At 53.9% G+C, this 13,018-nt stretch overlaps 1 protein-coding gene across 2 annotated transcripts; it reads right to left on the bottom strand.

Moving 5' to 3' along the window:
• Positions 1-554: 554 nt before the first annotated feature.
• On the bottom strand, positions 555-12,731 carry LOC104474044 (ras-related GTP-binding protein A). Of its 2 annotated transcripts, XM_086756077.1 has the most exons (10): positions 12,575-12,730; positions 12,068-12,101; positions 9,932-10,031; positions 8,876-8,942; positions 7,748-7,970; positions 6,263-6,358; positions 5,083-5,205; positions 2,789-2,880; positions 1,937-2,052; positions 555-1,088 (listed from the first exon to the last, which is right to left on the bottom strand). In XM_086756077.1, the coding sequence occupies exons 2-10, from the start codon at positions 12,092-12,094 to the stop codon at positions 991-993; spliced, it is 942 nt and encodes a 313-aa protein (XP_086612203.1). In that variant the 5' UTR covers positions 12,095-12,101; positions 12,575-12,730; the 3' UTR covers positions 555-990. The 2 variants fall into 2 exon arrangements, with proteins under 2 accessions (XP_086612203.1, XP_086612204.1); XM_086756078.1 differs by lacking the exon at positions 5,083-5,205 and having other exon boundaries at positions 12,575-12,731.
• Between the last annotated feature and the right edge of the window lie 287 nt (positions 12,732-13,018).

Consider the following 13,018-nt stretch of genomic DNA (forward strand, 5'->3'; position numbering starts at 1 on the left):
GACAAGCGTCAGCTCCCACCCAGCAAGCCAGAGATTCCCCTAACTCACAGTGCTTCGTGTTGTTCCTATGTTTAATGGAAATGCACACCAAAAAGTTCATTAAAAAATAGACAGTAACGTCAAGTAACAGTGGTGCCACACGTTCCGACCGGCCCGCCGCAAACACAGCTAATATAGCTCATGCACACCCCACCCACAGGACGTTCCGCCGCCCCTCCGTGCCCGCGCCAGCCGCTCCGGCCTCGCCGGGACGAAGACCGGGCAACACCAGGACTTGGTCAATCAGGATCTTTGGCCCCTTTTAAGCCTTCAGACTTATTTACCGCGGTCTTTCCATCGCTTTGGCAAGCAGGGAGCCCGACGGCTTCACCTGCTGAGGGAATTTTGCCTCCGCGTTGGGGGAAAGAAAAAAAAAATTCTCTTAAATGAAACTCTGGAACGGCCTACAGCCGACGTCCCCCCGACAAGGCGACAGGAGAAACGCAGCCATCACACACCTGCTTGCCAAAGCTGCCCCAGGTTTTGGGAGAAAGAAAACCCGCTTTCCAAAGCTCTAGGGTCTGAAATCCCTGGTAGCAAAAATTTATTTCCATGACTGAAGACAAGGAGAAATTTATAAACGTATTCTAGCAACCAACCAATAAAACAGTAAATATTCCATTCCTGTGACTTCTACGCTCGCCCGGCAGCACGACATCCGAAAGGGCCCTGCCGCGTGCCGCCACGACAGCCGGGAGCACGAGCCCACGTGCACGTCACCTGTCCTTCCTCCTTCCCAACCCTCCCGCGCCGGGGAAGTCTCTTTTGAAGGTCCACAGTGTGTCCAGACATCCTCCGAGTGACTAGTGTCCAACGTTAAAAGGAGAAAAAATAAAGCAGCACACTCATTTCAAAGCCCAACAAAGACATCGACATTGTTAGATTCTCCTAAAAATAAGTAGCTCCAATTCATTTTTTCTCCCCGCGGAGACCGTGTGCCGTGGCCAACGTTCAGCGCATGAGCAGGCTGTGCTTTGGTCCGTCCACTCTCTCCAGCTTCTCAAAGTGTTTTCTGGCGTTGCGGATGTTGATCAGCGTAGCCGCAGAAGCTGGGATGGAAAAGGGACAGGGGAGATAAAAAAAAAAAAAAAATTAAACGGGATGCGAGTAACCAAGCCCTCAGAAGCTAAGTGCTGCCCAAAAGCAACGTCCCTGCCCAGCAAGCTCTCTAATTTCACCGCCTCTGCTCCCCAGCCGTGCAGAATTTAACGCTGGAAGGTCCGGGCTGTTTGCTGATCCCAGCGCCGAGGAGCAGCCGGAGCAAACCGCCGTCAAGCGCCTCGCTCGCGGGGCCACAGCCACTCAACCGCCGCTCCCCAAGCGCAGCGGGACCGCGGCCGGTAGCTCGGTCACGGGGTTCGCACCGGGTTTCCCTAATTCAGCGAACCGTTCCCAAAGAGGGGGACAGGGAACAGCCACACTGCGCCCGTACGGGCCGGCACTGCTGGCTGCAGCTTCTTCTCTCAGATAAATAAATAGATGCTGCTATAATTAGAGCCCGCGCTCACCACGGCCGTTCAGGCAGCAGCAGCAAAAAACCCAACTGCGATCCACCTCTGCTTCCTCTCCAAAAAAAAAAAAAAAAATCAGCGCGGCTGCCAGGTCCGAACAGCCCAAAATAGGTTACTAGGCACGACCTGCTAAACCGGGTCACATCCGTCATCGCCGCTGCTACATCGCCCGCTCCCCAGCTCGGCTGTCGAGGCACGCGCCTGCCTCCCCAGAGCCGGTCGCTGTTTGCCCACTTTCCCCAGCAGACCCCTCTCTGCCTGTTAATTACAATGTTTAATTACAATCAGTTTTACTGCTCTGTCTGGCGTTTTCCAAGAGAAACACACTTCAAACTGGACTCATTTCTGTCCCTGCAAACAAAACCCGGCGGGAGGCTTCCACTTACGTATTGAAGGGTCCGACATAACCACCATCACGTAGGTATTTGATGTAAAGATGTCGATGAAAGCAGCAAAGTTAGAGTTCCTGACCTCCATGCTCTGGAAAGAAGCCGCCAGCTTACTAAGAGGGGAGGGAAAAAAAGAAGAGTAAGTGAACGATTACCGTACCATCGCTCAAACAGCTTTTGTGCGGACACAGCCGACATCCCATTATTTGAGTCGTTGGTCACAAAGAAGTGTTGGCAACAATACCAGGTGTGACTACGAGATTGGGGTTGTTTTTTGTTGGTTTTGTGTTGTTTTTTTTTTTAAAGGAAAAACTCCTTAGCTTCAGGCTAAATGAGAACAATAAAAACGATCTGCGCATTGGATGGTGAACGTAACTCCAGATACGCAACCCCGCAGTCTGAGCCTGCGATGCGCCAAGCGCCTCCAAAGCAAGCTTCCTGCTTTTCCATTCGAGATATTGATGAACCACGCCTGCAAGCCTCCTCTTCCTCCCAAACCAGCAGCGTGGCGCAGCTCCGACGCCAAGCTCCCCTCCGCCGCACCGTTGACCGCCACCGATTTACCAGTTCAGTCCTGGAACTTCCCCACCTCGCCCAGGAGGACGGGGCCCAGAAGAAAACGGTTGTTTCAAAAGAAAACCTCTTCCAGCCATCGGCAAAGGAGGAAGTTACAAAAGATAACAATGAACTCCGCCGTGTTTAAGCATGGTGCAATTCAACTGCGGCACCTCAGCTTGCTGAGGAGTCCCAGAACCAGCGTTAATCCGGAGAGCAGAGCCTTCGTGCCTCCGGATGAAGGCGAGAGACCTGCTGAGGTGTCTCCCCCACCTAACGATTAAACCAGCTCACCTGCAACTTAGCTTGAATTGCTTAATAATGTTGCTGATTTTCTCGAACCTGTGGACATCCCGCTGTTCTTTGCATTGATAGTGAGAGATGACCTGGAAGGCAGAGAGAGAGAACGTAGAGTTCAGTCAGTAATTTATTTCAGCGCAGGTTTCTCAGTCCCAGGACAGGGATTCCCTTCGCCTTTTGCTGACTGAATCTCGGAAACCATTTGGAACAGCACTTGCGGTGCTTTCAGGGCAGAACCAGACTCAGTAATAGAGTCGCCTGGGAGCGCAGACGAAAGCACACAAGATATGCAAGAGACACTACTGTCCATTCGAGGTCCAAGGTCCAAATACTCCAACTTAGCAGCTATTTAAATCCTGATTCAAAGAAAAAGGAAGCACTCCTAGACCATCACCTCAGGTAGGGGAAACACACCCTGGCCAAACGCTGGAATGGCTCTTCCTTCCTATCGCGCTGCAGATTCTCCAGGACCCAACCTGAGAAATTTCCCGTTCTGCAACAGATCGGGTGCACGAGCGCTGCTCTCAGAGGCAAAGCGAGCCCTCCCTCCCTGCGGAAAGCGGGACGATGGCAGCTGGTTTCCTCGGGAGCTCTCTCTCCAGCAGGTAACCCAGCCAGCCCAAGCCTGCGCTAAGCCGCCGGCACTCGGATCAGTTCCCTCCTCTCCCTCCCACACTGCGCTCCAGCGGCGACACGCAGACCTTAGTGCCTGGCTGCAAAGACCCAGAGGATCCAAGGTTTCCATGGCCCACAGCTATCTCTCCCCGACCACGTTCCCAGGGCTGGCAGGCTACGGACCCTTACTCCTCAGCCACATCAGCTAACGGGCCGAGAACCGCCTTTACTGCGTAAGGGAAGGGTACGCAGACAAACAGTCACAGCATCTTTGCTCCCACAGCAAAGCAGAAAGGAATCCTTTAAAACCCTTGTGCTGTGTGCTTCAAGCTCTTAAGAATCGTGAAACCAACGCCGCTGGAAGTGCCAGGTGCCCCTGCGCAAGGACGTTAAACTCCATGGAGTCACATAACAGGCTTGTGAGAACTAAGCTGTTGGGGTTTTCCTGTTCTTGTGTTTTGTTTTGGTTTTCCCTTGAGCACCTGAAGGTGCTCATCAAGGGAAGGATCATCACGTGCTTCCTACTGTTTAAACCCGCCCAGTTATTCACACAGATACAGGCTTAGCCAGATTCAGAGGTGACATTCACAGCAAAGCCCTCATTGTGCGCAAGTTCGTTCTGTAACTTTCCAGATAGGTTTTCAGGCTACTGTGATTGGAACACAATTTCAGAGCGAGATTTCACTTCAGGAGAAAGGAGTCCTGGGGGAAGTTTAAATATATGAAAAAAGTGAGAAGAAACAATCTTTTAAAAAGTCACCCTTACACTGAAAATAAGGATAGGATTTCTGTAGCAAAGATTATTCTTTATCAGTAAAAACCACACTTGTAACGCAAGTATTGTTACGTACCACCAAGGTGGAACTGTCTGCTCTCTACAAAAGGTCTAAAAGCAGAACCTGCCACGAACGGCAGGTGCTTACTTCTAATAGCTTAAAAAGGGAGAAAAGCAAAGGCTCCTTTTCCACATCCCCTCTGTCATTTCCAAATCAGACATTCGGCCACCAACGAAGGCACGCAAAAAAAAAATTCAAAATCATTCCTTCAGGTCAGCAGGAGCTTTGTAAAAAAAGCCTGAAGAGACCAATCCAGAAACCAGGAGTATAGACGGGCAAGCAGCAGCGCTGGTTTTAGCCAACACATTTCACCTCGCAGAGGCAACAGGTTGGAAGCACAGTTACCGCACAGCCGGTAACTTCGAAAGCTACCGCAATCCAGTCGCTTGTGAGCCTCTGTCCATACTCCGGGTTTGTAGAGCATCAGACAAAAAATAAAAAAAAAAAAGAAATCAAGACCAGGTAAAACGCCAGGCCAGGAGGAACTGAAAAAGCTTATTTCAAGCTAACGAAGGTTCTTGCCCTGTGCAGAAAGGAATTCTCAAAAAAATCCCATGGCTGACAACAGAATGGGGATGTGAAACCCTCTCAGAGCTTTGGAGAGGGAAACACCAACCAAGCCCTCAGCTCAGCTGCTAGAAGAGGAAATTTTGGGAAGGTCCCGTGAGCCACGGAGTCACAGCAGCTCCTATCAGCATCACAAGGCCTGGATCAATGCGTTCTGCCGTCTGGCGCTGGCACCTCTTTCTGGGCTACTGCCACAACAGCACTTCCCACCCGGGGAGCTCCCTCCCAGGCCGGGCAGAGGAACCCGAAGCGCAGAACTGCGGTATTCACCAGGAAAGTGGCTCTCTCAAACAGAAGCACTTCATCCGCCTCGATGATCTGAGCAAAGTTCCTCAGGTTCATCTCCAGCTGCTGCACATTGGGGATCAGCTGATAGACTATACTGGACCAAGCCTGCCAATAAAGAAGGACACAACATCAGCACCCCTCTGCCTCATCCTCTTGTTGTGCAACACGCTCAAAATCTGATGATTTGCAGTTCTGGGTGTTGAGAGCCTAAGCAAGACCGAGGAGCTTCTCCCACCTCTGTGTCCAGGTGTCTCTACCACAGTGGAGACCACCAGCGGTACCCCAGACCCAAGTAAACTCTTTACCAGGTCAGGATCTCCTCCACATCAGTCACAGACAAACCGCAACACTACTAAACAGGTTTAGATCATCCTAATTTTAAGCTGGAAATGCTTCTATCTACTGCTCCCAGATAAACCAGCTCATGTTTTCAGAGTTTTGTTAATCTTGGGGATGGTGAACATGCAGACGGATACTTGGCAGCTCGTCACTGACCTGACCAGAAAGCTCTGATCTAACCCAACGAGCCAGGAAGTGGCCCAGAAGGGACCACACACTGAAGGCAGCGGAATTTGCTTTGGAAAATTTGCCAGGATGCTGAAATCTGCCATCCCAAGTCCCACTGAAGTCAGGAGCCAAAACGGTCCTCACCTTCAGACAAGCAACTCCGCCGCTACGCTACCGACCCTGTATGAGCATTCACCGGCAGCAACCAGCGTGGGCCAGGCAGCACCCACCACTCCCGCGCCTCTGACGCTGCACTCAGGGGTGACCGAGAGCAAAACTCCCCACCCGCTCCTGCGAGGGAAGCGAATTCCCAGCAGGGTGAAGGCTGGTGTTTTAACAGTGCTGCAGAGAAACACAGGAAACAATTCCATGCCGGATAAACACGACTGAAGAGGCAGAAGCTCTTCTTAAGCGGCCAGGCAAAGCGTTCGTGCAGTATTAACATATCGACACCGTGATTCCAATGTGTGGAGGGGTTTTACTTTTTCTAATTAAAACCAGGCTGCTTAGACGCTGCTGACAGCAGCTAAGCTCCAGAAGCAGGGCCAGTCACTAACGAACCAGTACCAGTGAACCACTCGCCTTCCTCGTGCTCTGGTTTTGAAGTGGGAGGAGGGGAGGCCAGATACGGAGAGGAAGAGGAAGCCGTACAAACCTTGTAAAGTGTTTCATCCCAGATGGAAGTCCTAAAACAAACACATTCCAGGGGACGAGAAAGGCGCTTCAAGTCTTCCTCACGCTCCTTAAAAATCTGGGAAATAAAAAAAAAGATCAGCAGTTGAGTGTAAGTATTTCTGCCCTCGGTGTGGTTGCTGTATCGCATTTACAGCACTCAAGCAGATCTCGAGCACCTACAGCACTGGAGAAAAGACAACAGCAGAGCACGCTGGCCAGGATGGGCTGGCAGAAAGCCCTTCCCTGGAGCAGCAGGGACAAGCAGACCACGGGGACTCAACGGTGAAATAGCTACGGGTGTTGTGCAGTGGGAATGGAAGCAGACACGTGTGAGTCTCTCTGAGGACCTAAATTTGGACACGTCCCTGATCACGGGCAAAAAGCTCCGTCACTAAGAACAGGACAGGTTCATCAACATGAGCAGCTCTGAGGCGTGTGCTTATACTCTTCTCCCATCATACTCTGCCCGTAGGAGTTAAGGTTACAAAAAAGGGGGAAGCAGGGGAAACAGCAGAGACCAGCCAGCCTTGTGCCAGGCTCCCACAGAGCTGCTGCTTACAGCCAGCAGTGTGCGTCTGCAGGGGAAGACGCCACGACCACCTTCAGCTCAGCTTGCTGACTTCTTACTTCAGACAAAAGCCAACAGCCTGAAGGGGCCTCCAAACCTGCTGCGAGGCAGGGAGTGGCCAAGCAGCCAGGGACCTGCTCGTTTAACCCACAAAGCTAATTCTTCTTCTTTTGGGATCAGGAGTCGGTTGCTTTTCAGTTCAAGCTGAAAACGCAAGGTTGGCAGGAACTCCACATCTTCTGATCTCCCTGCAATATTTCAAAAGCTCCAAAAAGAGCAGAAAACATCAAACATCTCTGAAAGGCCGATCCCCAGCCTTCGCAGGATGCTTCTTGGGGCAGAGGAGTGCTTTAGAGGGGACCTCCGGGCAGGCAGGCCAAACTGACTGAGAGTGGAACCAACCAACAGAAAGCTCCTTCTCGTTAACTGGGAAAGTCTCAACTCTTTTTTGTTGTGGTTACGCTTGAGAACAGAGCCTGTGCTGGATTGAAAGCAACAGCTAAAGAGAAACCAGCTGTCACTGTCACCACCACCATCCGCAGAGCCATCCCAACGGTGGATTTCTTCGCTGGATTTCTTTCAGTTCTGCTTCCCTTCTGGAGCCAAGGTCTGGTTAACGTACTAGAATCAGTGCTACAAAAGAAAAGGCTTAGGGTAGCTGTCACTAAAAAGCATTAGTTCTGTTCTCCACTAGAATATACGCAAGAGATAGCGATGGCGCACAATTTAGAAAAGGTAGAAAACGCTTAGATGGCCTTGACAATTCTCAAGAGCCGAGAAACCCTTCTAGGAACAGTGCAGGTGGGGCTGTATCCGAACCTCGAAATCGCAATGCGTTAGCACAGTCAGAAGATGCTCTGTTCGAAAGCATTTCTATGGCAACTATCAGCTTCTCACCAAATCCCGCTGATCCTCCTGCACCAAGTCCATCTTGTGCACTAGACAAAAGATCTTTGCATCAGGAGAGTTCTGAAGAATTGCCTCCAAGCATGACTGGTAGTAGTGCATGTCCTTCTCCAGTTCACGGCTCTCCACATCAAAGACATAGATGAGGACTTCTACGTTGCGGAAGATGTTGTCCCGCTGACTGGTGAAGTAGTTCTCCATGAAGGTGTCCTGCCTGAGGAGGAGCAGAGCAACAAGGTTTGCATTTTGAGCTAGAGACCCCATCAAGAGCCCCACAGGTGGCTAAATCCCCCAGGACATCCGGCTCCCTAGGCGCTTCCCACCAAGCAAAGCTGGACACTCCTGAAGAGCATCTGCCCAGCAGCCTCACAGGAAGCTGCAGCTCCCCTCACATCGCAGCTGGCTGCTCCACGTCCTGCACAAACAGAGCTACGTTGGACCCACACTGGCTTTTGGAGAGCTGCACATGAAAAGCCACAGCAGCAGAACCTAAAATATAACCAAAACCAATCCGTGTGGCCTCTTATTACAGGATTTAAATCTCCTTTTACTTAACTGGCTTAGACAATGCCTGAGGACCTGAGAGCTGATGAAGCTTAGCAAAGTTGGCCAGCTCTGCCGAGGCTCTGTCAGCAGGACAGTGTTCCTGGAAAAGCTCCTTCCAGAGGCCACAGGATCACTGTCAGCCCTCAGCATTGCTTCTCAGCACGCATCCTGTAAGGATCAAGCTGGCGGTGAGCAATTCTGAAACCAGCGTCACCTCCCACCACCTCAGGAGAAAGTCCAGGTGAAGGGCTCAGGCTTTTTGCCCGCAGGTGAAAGCGGCTAGCAAGGGAAGGGTGGACCTGTGCACGGCTCCTTTTATGCAGGGATAACTCAAGAGACAGCATAATCGGGCCAACCTCTTCCACCCACAAGCCTAAGACGTGGCATCCATTCTTCCCAGAGCTGTCTCACCAGTTTTACAGCGCATGCACGAAGCTTGCTCTGTTCCCTTCACTCACAAGCCGCACACTGGGCCCTCCGAGGCAGGAAGATCTCCGCTTTGTTATGTCCCAGCCTTGCTCCCCAGAGCTAACCCCCAACAGTTCCAAAAGCAAAAGAGTAAACAGTACCTACCCTCCGCAGTCCCAGAGGTTTAACACCAGGTTTCCTAGGAATCTAACATGGGAGTGCTCCACGTCAACTGGAAAGAGACAGCAGGAGTTTAAGCGACTGTACCACGTGCCCGGATCAGAGCGACTTCCTCGAGCAGCCAAAACCGCCGTTGTTCGCAACACAGCCCACCGTTTGTAAAATCCCACCCAAACACCACCGTGGTGGGTAAATCTGTAGCCGCAGGCACTACGGAAAAAGACAGCTCCCAGGGTAACTCAAGCCTTCCTGCTCCTACCCAGGACGCTACTCTCCCGAGAAGCACAGCAGGTGGTCCCCCTTTAACAACACGTTCGCTGATCTTTGTGATATGTTAAGAATGACACTAGTTCCAGCACACTCCAGCACAAGGCCTTAAGAAAGCCTTAAAAATAAATCGGTAACACAAAGAATGTAACCTTTACGAACAGGCCAAATTCACAGCAAAGAGGAAACGTACACCAAACTGTGGAATTAAGTCCTCACAGTGAGGAGCGTTAGATGCTGACGATTCATATCCCTCCTTCAGAGGAATCTGCTTTTTCAGATCAGTGGCTTTGGAGAAAAAAAAAAAAAAAAAAAAAAAAAGTAAAAAAAGCAGCAGGAGACACTAATTAAGCCTAGCACATCATCCTGCCAAAACCAGAGGTGCATAGTGAGATCACTGCGCCTCCAGCCACACCACTGATCAGCTGGTTACAAGGGAAAGCTTCACCAGCAAGGAGGACCTGGAGGAGGCCCCGAACACTCCTCCAACAGCAGGCGTAGCAGCAGCACAGGCTGCTTCCTGATTAAAAAAAAAGAGTTCAACAATCAAGCAGTAAAACTGCAGCCAGTGCTGCCTTCCCTTTCACCCCAGCTTCCTACCTGCCCTCAGCCAAACTCAGCAGCGAAGTTCCCCGAGAGGTGTGGCAGCTGGGAGACCAGCAGACACCCACCTCCTCTGGGAGAGGCCGGGATCGCTGGAGGGAACAGCCTCGCCCCTTTAATGAAGGGGCTTTGCGCCCTCAGAATTTGCAGTTCAAACAAGAGAAGCCTTACTTGTGGCACCCAGGCGCCGCGTGTCCCTGGCGATGTAGTTTGCAAAGATAATGGACCTCATGCTGGTCTTCCCAGACCCACTTTTACCCATCAGCAGCACCTGGGAAGGGAAAAAAAAATAAATATAAATTAGCTACCGCAGAGCAGCAAGTCCTTCACGGCTCCCTCGGGGTTAAAATCTTACTGCCAAAGCCACCAAGAGCAGCACCACAGCCGGGAAAGCAGGAGACAGACGTCTTCACCTCCTTGCTACCCGTGGTCAGCGAGTCGTCGGTAGACTGAAAGCCTTTCCATCTTGAACCGTGCCCCCCACGCTCTCAGGGATCTCTGCCCTTCCAGGCATCGCACTCCTGTTCCTTCAACCAGCTGCCCACCACGCAGGGGGTGGCCCACAGCCACTGCCCACCGAGCCCCCTTTTCCCAGCGCGCTGGCAGGGGACTCGGAACCGGCACTCGGGGAAGAACAGGAGCTGCTCCCGAAGCTGCCGCGGCCTCCCCCATCCCCAGCCTGCTTTCCAAATGCTCTGGCACCACAGGGGAAGGCTGGATGGCTTTGATGACAGCAAAGGACTTTGCCAAGAGAAAAGAACAGCTTTATCTCAAGCCTTCAAGACCAGGCTGGAAAAAATGCCCTTGCCCGCTCAGCACTGGTATTCTCCACCCATCGCTTCTCTCCTAATCACGCTCTTTTCCTTCCCTTAACGTGACTTGTTTTCTCTTCCCCAACAGAAGTGAAATACAAGCTACGTTTCAAGTTTCAGGTGTCAGAATATCAGCAAAAAGTTAAAAGCAGATGGGACGGCCCAGTTCAAGTGCAGCAGGCTGTCTGCAGGGGAGACGCTTGGCTCCAGAGCCCTGTCTGCAGATCATCAAGGGAGAGGTAGCACCTTCGGTAGCCAAAAACTAGGAGATGATTGCAGAGGGGGAAGAGGGGAGACAGTCACACAAGGCAAGAACTCCACATTGTGATCTAAAAATACAACCTGAAAAACCCCAACGGTGACAGCCAGCATGGACTTGCTCACAAAAACAGCTGTTCCACAAGTTCCAGTTACAAAGTCAAAGTCAGCCTTTGGCAACCACTCTGAAAATCTATCGTCAAGGATAGGTTTAACCAGAGCGCAACCGGCCGAGTCTGCCTGCCCAGCCCACACCAGTGCCACACGCTAGCTGGGAAGGCGCTCGCTCGACTCCCGACCTCGCTCCGCGACTGCACGACAAGAGCTGCCAGAATCTCGGGGCAAAACTGGAGAGGCAGAATCGCACCATCCTGTTTGCAACGCTACCCTTCCCAGAGCGACTGCAACATCCCACAGGCGGGCGAGCGCCCTTTCCAAAGGGAAGCTGACCACACGCCTCCACAATTTGGCAACACGGACTTTTCCTCAGAGAGGCAGGCTGGTCAGGTCACTCCCACCAGCCAGCCGTTCTGGAACAAACCCCCAGAACGCTACGCTGTCTTCTCCCCTGAGCTACACGCAGAGCGGAGAGAGGGAACATCAACATCTCTTATTTCAGACCACCTGCAGAAACTCAATACAGCTCCAAGGCACAGCCCAAGCCAGCCCACAGGCGAATCCAATTCCCGAGTTTCAGACTGCGGAGGCCTTTCCAAGGGGCCAGGCAGGAAACCCAATCCTAGCACGCTACAGAAAGACAGCCGGACATTCTCTACGCAGCCGCTTTAACGGCTTTGAATACGCCTGCTGCTGGAACATCCGCCCCCCCCGACCCTCCGTAGGAGCGCTACTCCCTCCCGGAGGGTTAAGTTTCATCCTCCCAGCAGCCCTCAGTGAACTCTACGGGCTCCCCAGACAAGTTCTGCAGCAGAAGGGTCTCCCCACCAAGCGGGTGACAGCGCATCCTCTTCCCTCACGCTGCGGAGGCTTTTGCAAGGCGCACCAGAAACGCTCAGGCAGCCGTTACCGTGGATGGCCGACGGCAGCGGATGAGCCCAAACCCCACCGTGACTTCTGGCACTTTAGGCAAAGGGCGCATCTGCTGACTCTGAGAGCCGTAAGACGCACCTGCCAGCCAAAGACCACGCCAAGGTACAGATGGAAACGCAGACCGACACCAGGAAACGCAGACGGGGAAGGAAAACCCAAGCCAAAGGACTCTCCCTTCAGTCCTTACCTTTTTCTTCATGGCTGTGCTTGGCATCACCCACCTGCAGAGAGAAGACCATCCTCTTACACTGCTCTTTCCTCACACAGGCTCCACTTCGGCACCAACCCCCCCCCCAGCAGCCCCCCCCGCGAAAGGGGAAGCTTCCCACCCGGACACAACTCCCCGCGCCCTCCGCCCCTCCAGCCGCTTGACAGCTCCTGCTGCAGCCGGCTCGGGGAAACTTCGGCAGGAGCCTCCTGCTCCCCGAAACCCCTCTCACCCGCCCGCCGTCAGCAGAGCTCCCGCAGTCGCCCGGCCGAAGCAGGCCTCGGCGGGAGACACCCGCACGGCTGCCACCCCGCTCGGGTCTCCCCGCACACGGCGGCCAGGGCCGCCCTCACCCGCAGGCCCCTTCCCGAGCACCGCCCGGCCGCCGGGACCCGCCCCAACGCGGCCCGGTGCCCGCGGCCCCCCGACCCCGCTCCCCCCACGCTCCGTCCCCCCCGCCCCGCCTCAGCCAGGCCCCTCCGCTACCTCTGGCCGCGACAGGCGCCTCCCGGGCCGGCTCGGCGGTGCCCGCCGGAGCTCAGCGGCACCGAGCGCCCCCCGCTCCGGGGTAGGCCTCAAAGCCGCGGCCTGGCGTGGTCCCGCCGCGCCGCCGGGGTCTCGCCCGCTCCCGTCGCGGCGCCCGGGACCCCCCCCGGTCCCCGCCCCCCCCCCCTCCCCAGCGGCGCTCACGAGACCCAGCGCTCGGCGGCCGCCGCCGGTCACGTGAACGCTCACCCCGCCCTCTCCCGCGCGTCCGTGCCCCCTCCCGTCATGTGATGATGCGGCGGCAGCGGCGAGGCGGGCGGAGCGAGGAGAGGGTAGGGGGCAGGTCGGGGCGGCGGCGAAGCGCCGGCCGCCATCTTAGGTACGGGCACCCCTTTCTGGCAGGAGGGGCTTTATGGACGCGGAGGGGGCGTGGCCACCGAGGGT

This window comes from Chlamydotis macqueenii, chromosome 11, assembly GCF_036417535.1.
Source record: "Chlamydotis macqueenii isolate bChlMac1 chromosome 11, bChlMac1.mat, whole genome shotgun sequence".
NCBI classification, from domain to species: Eukaryota; Metazoa; Chordata; class Aves; order Otidiformes; family Otididae; genus Chlamydotis; species Chlamydotis macqueenii.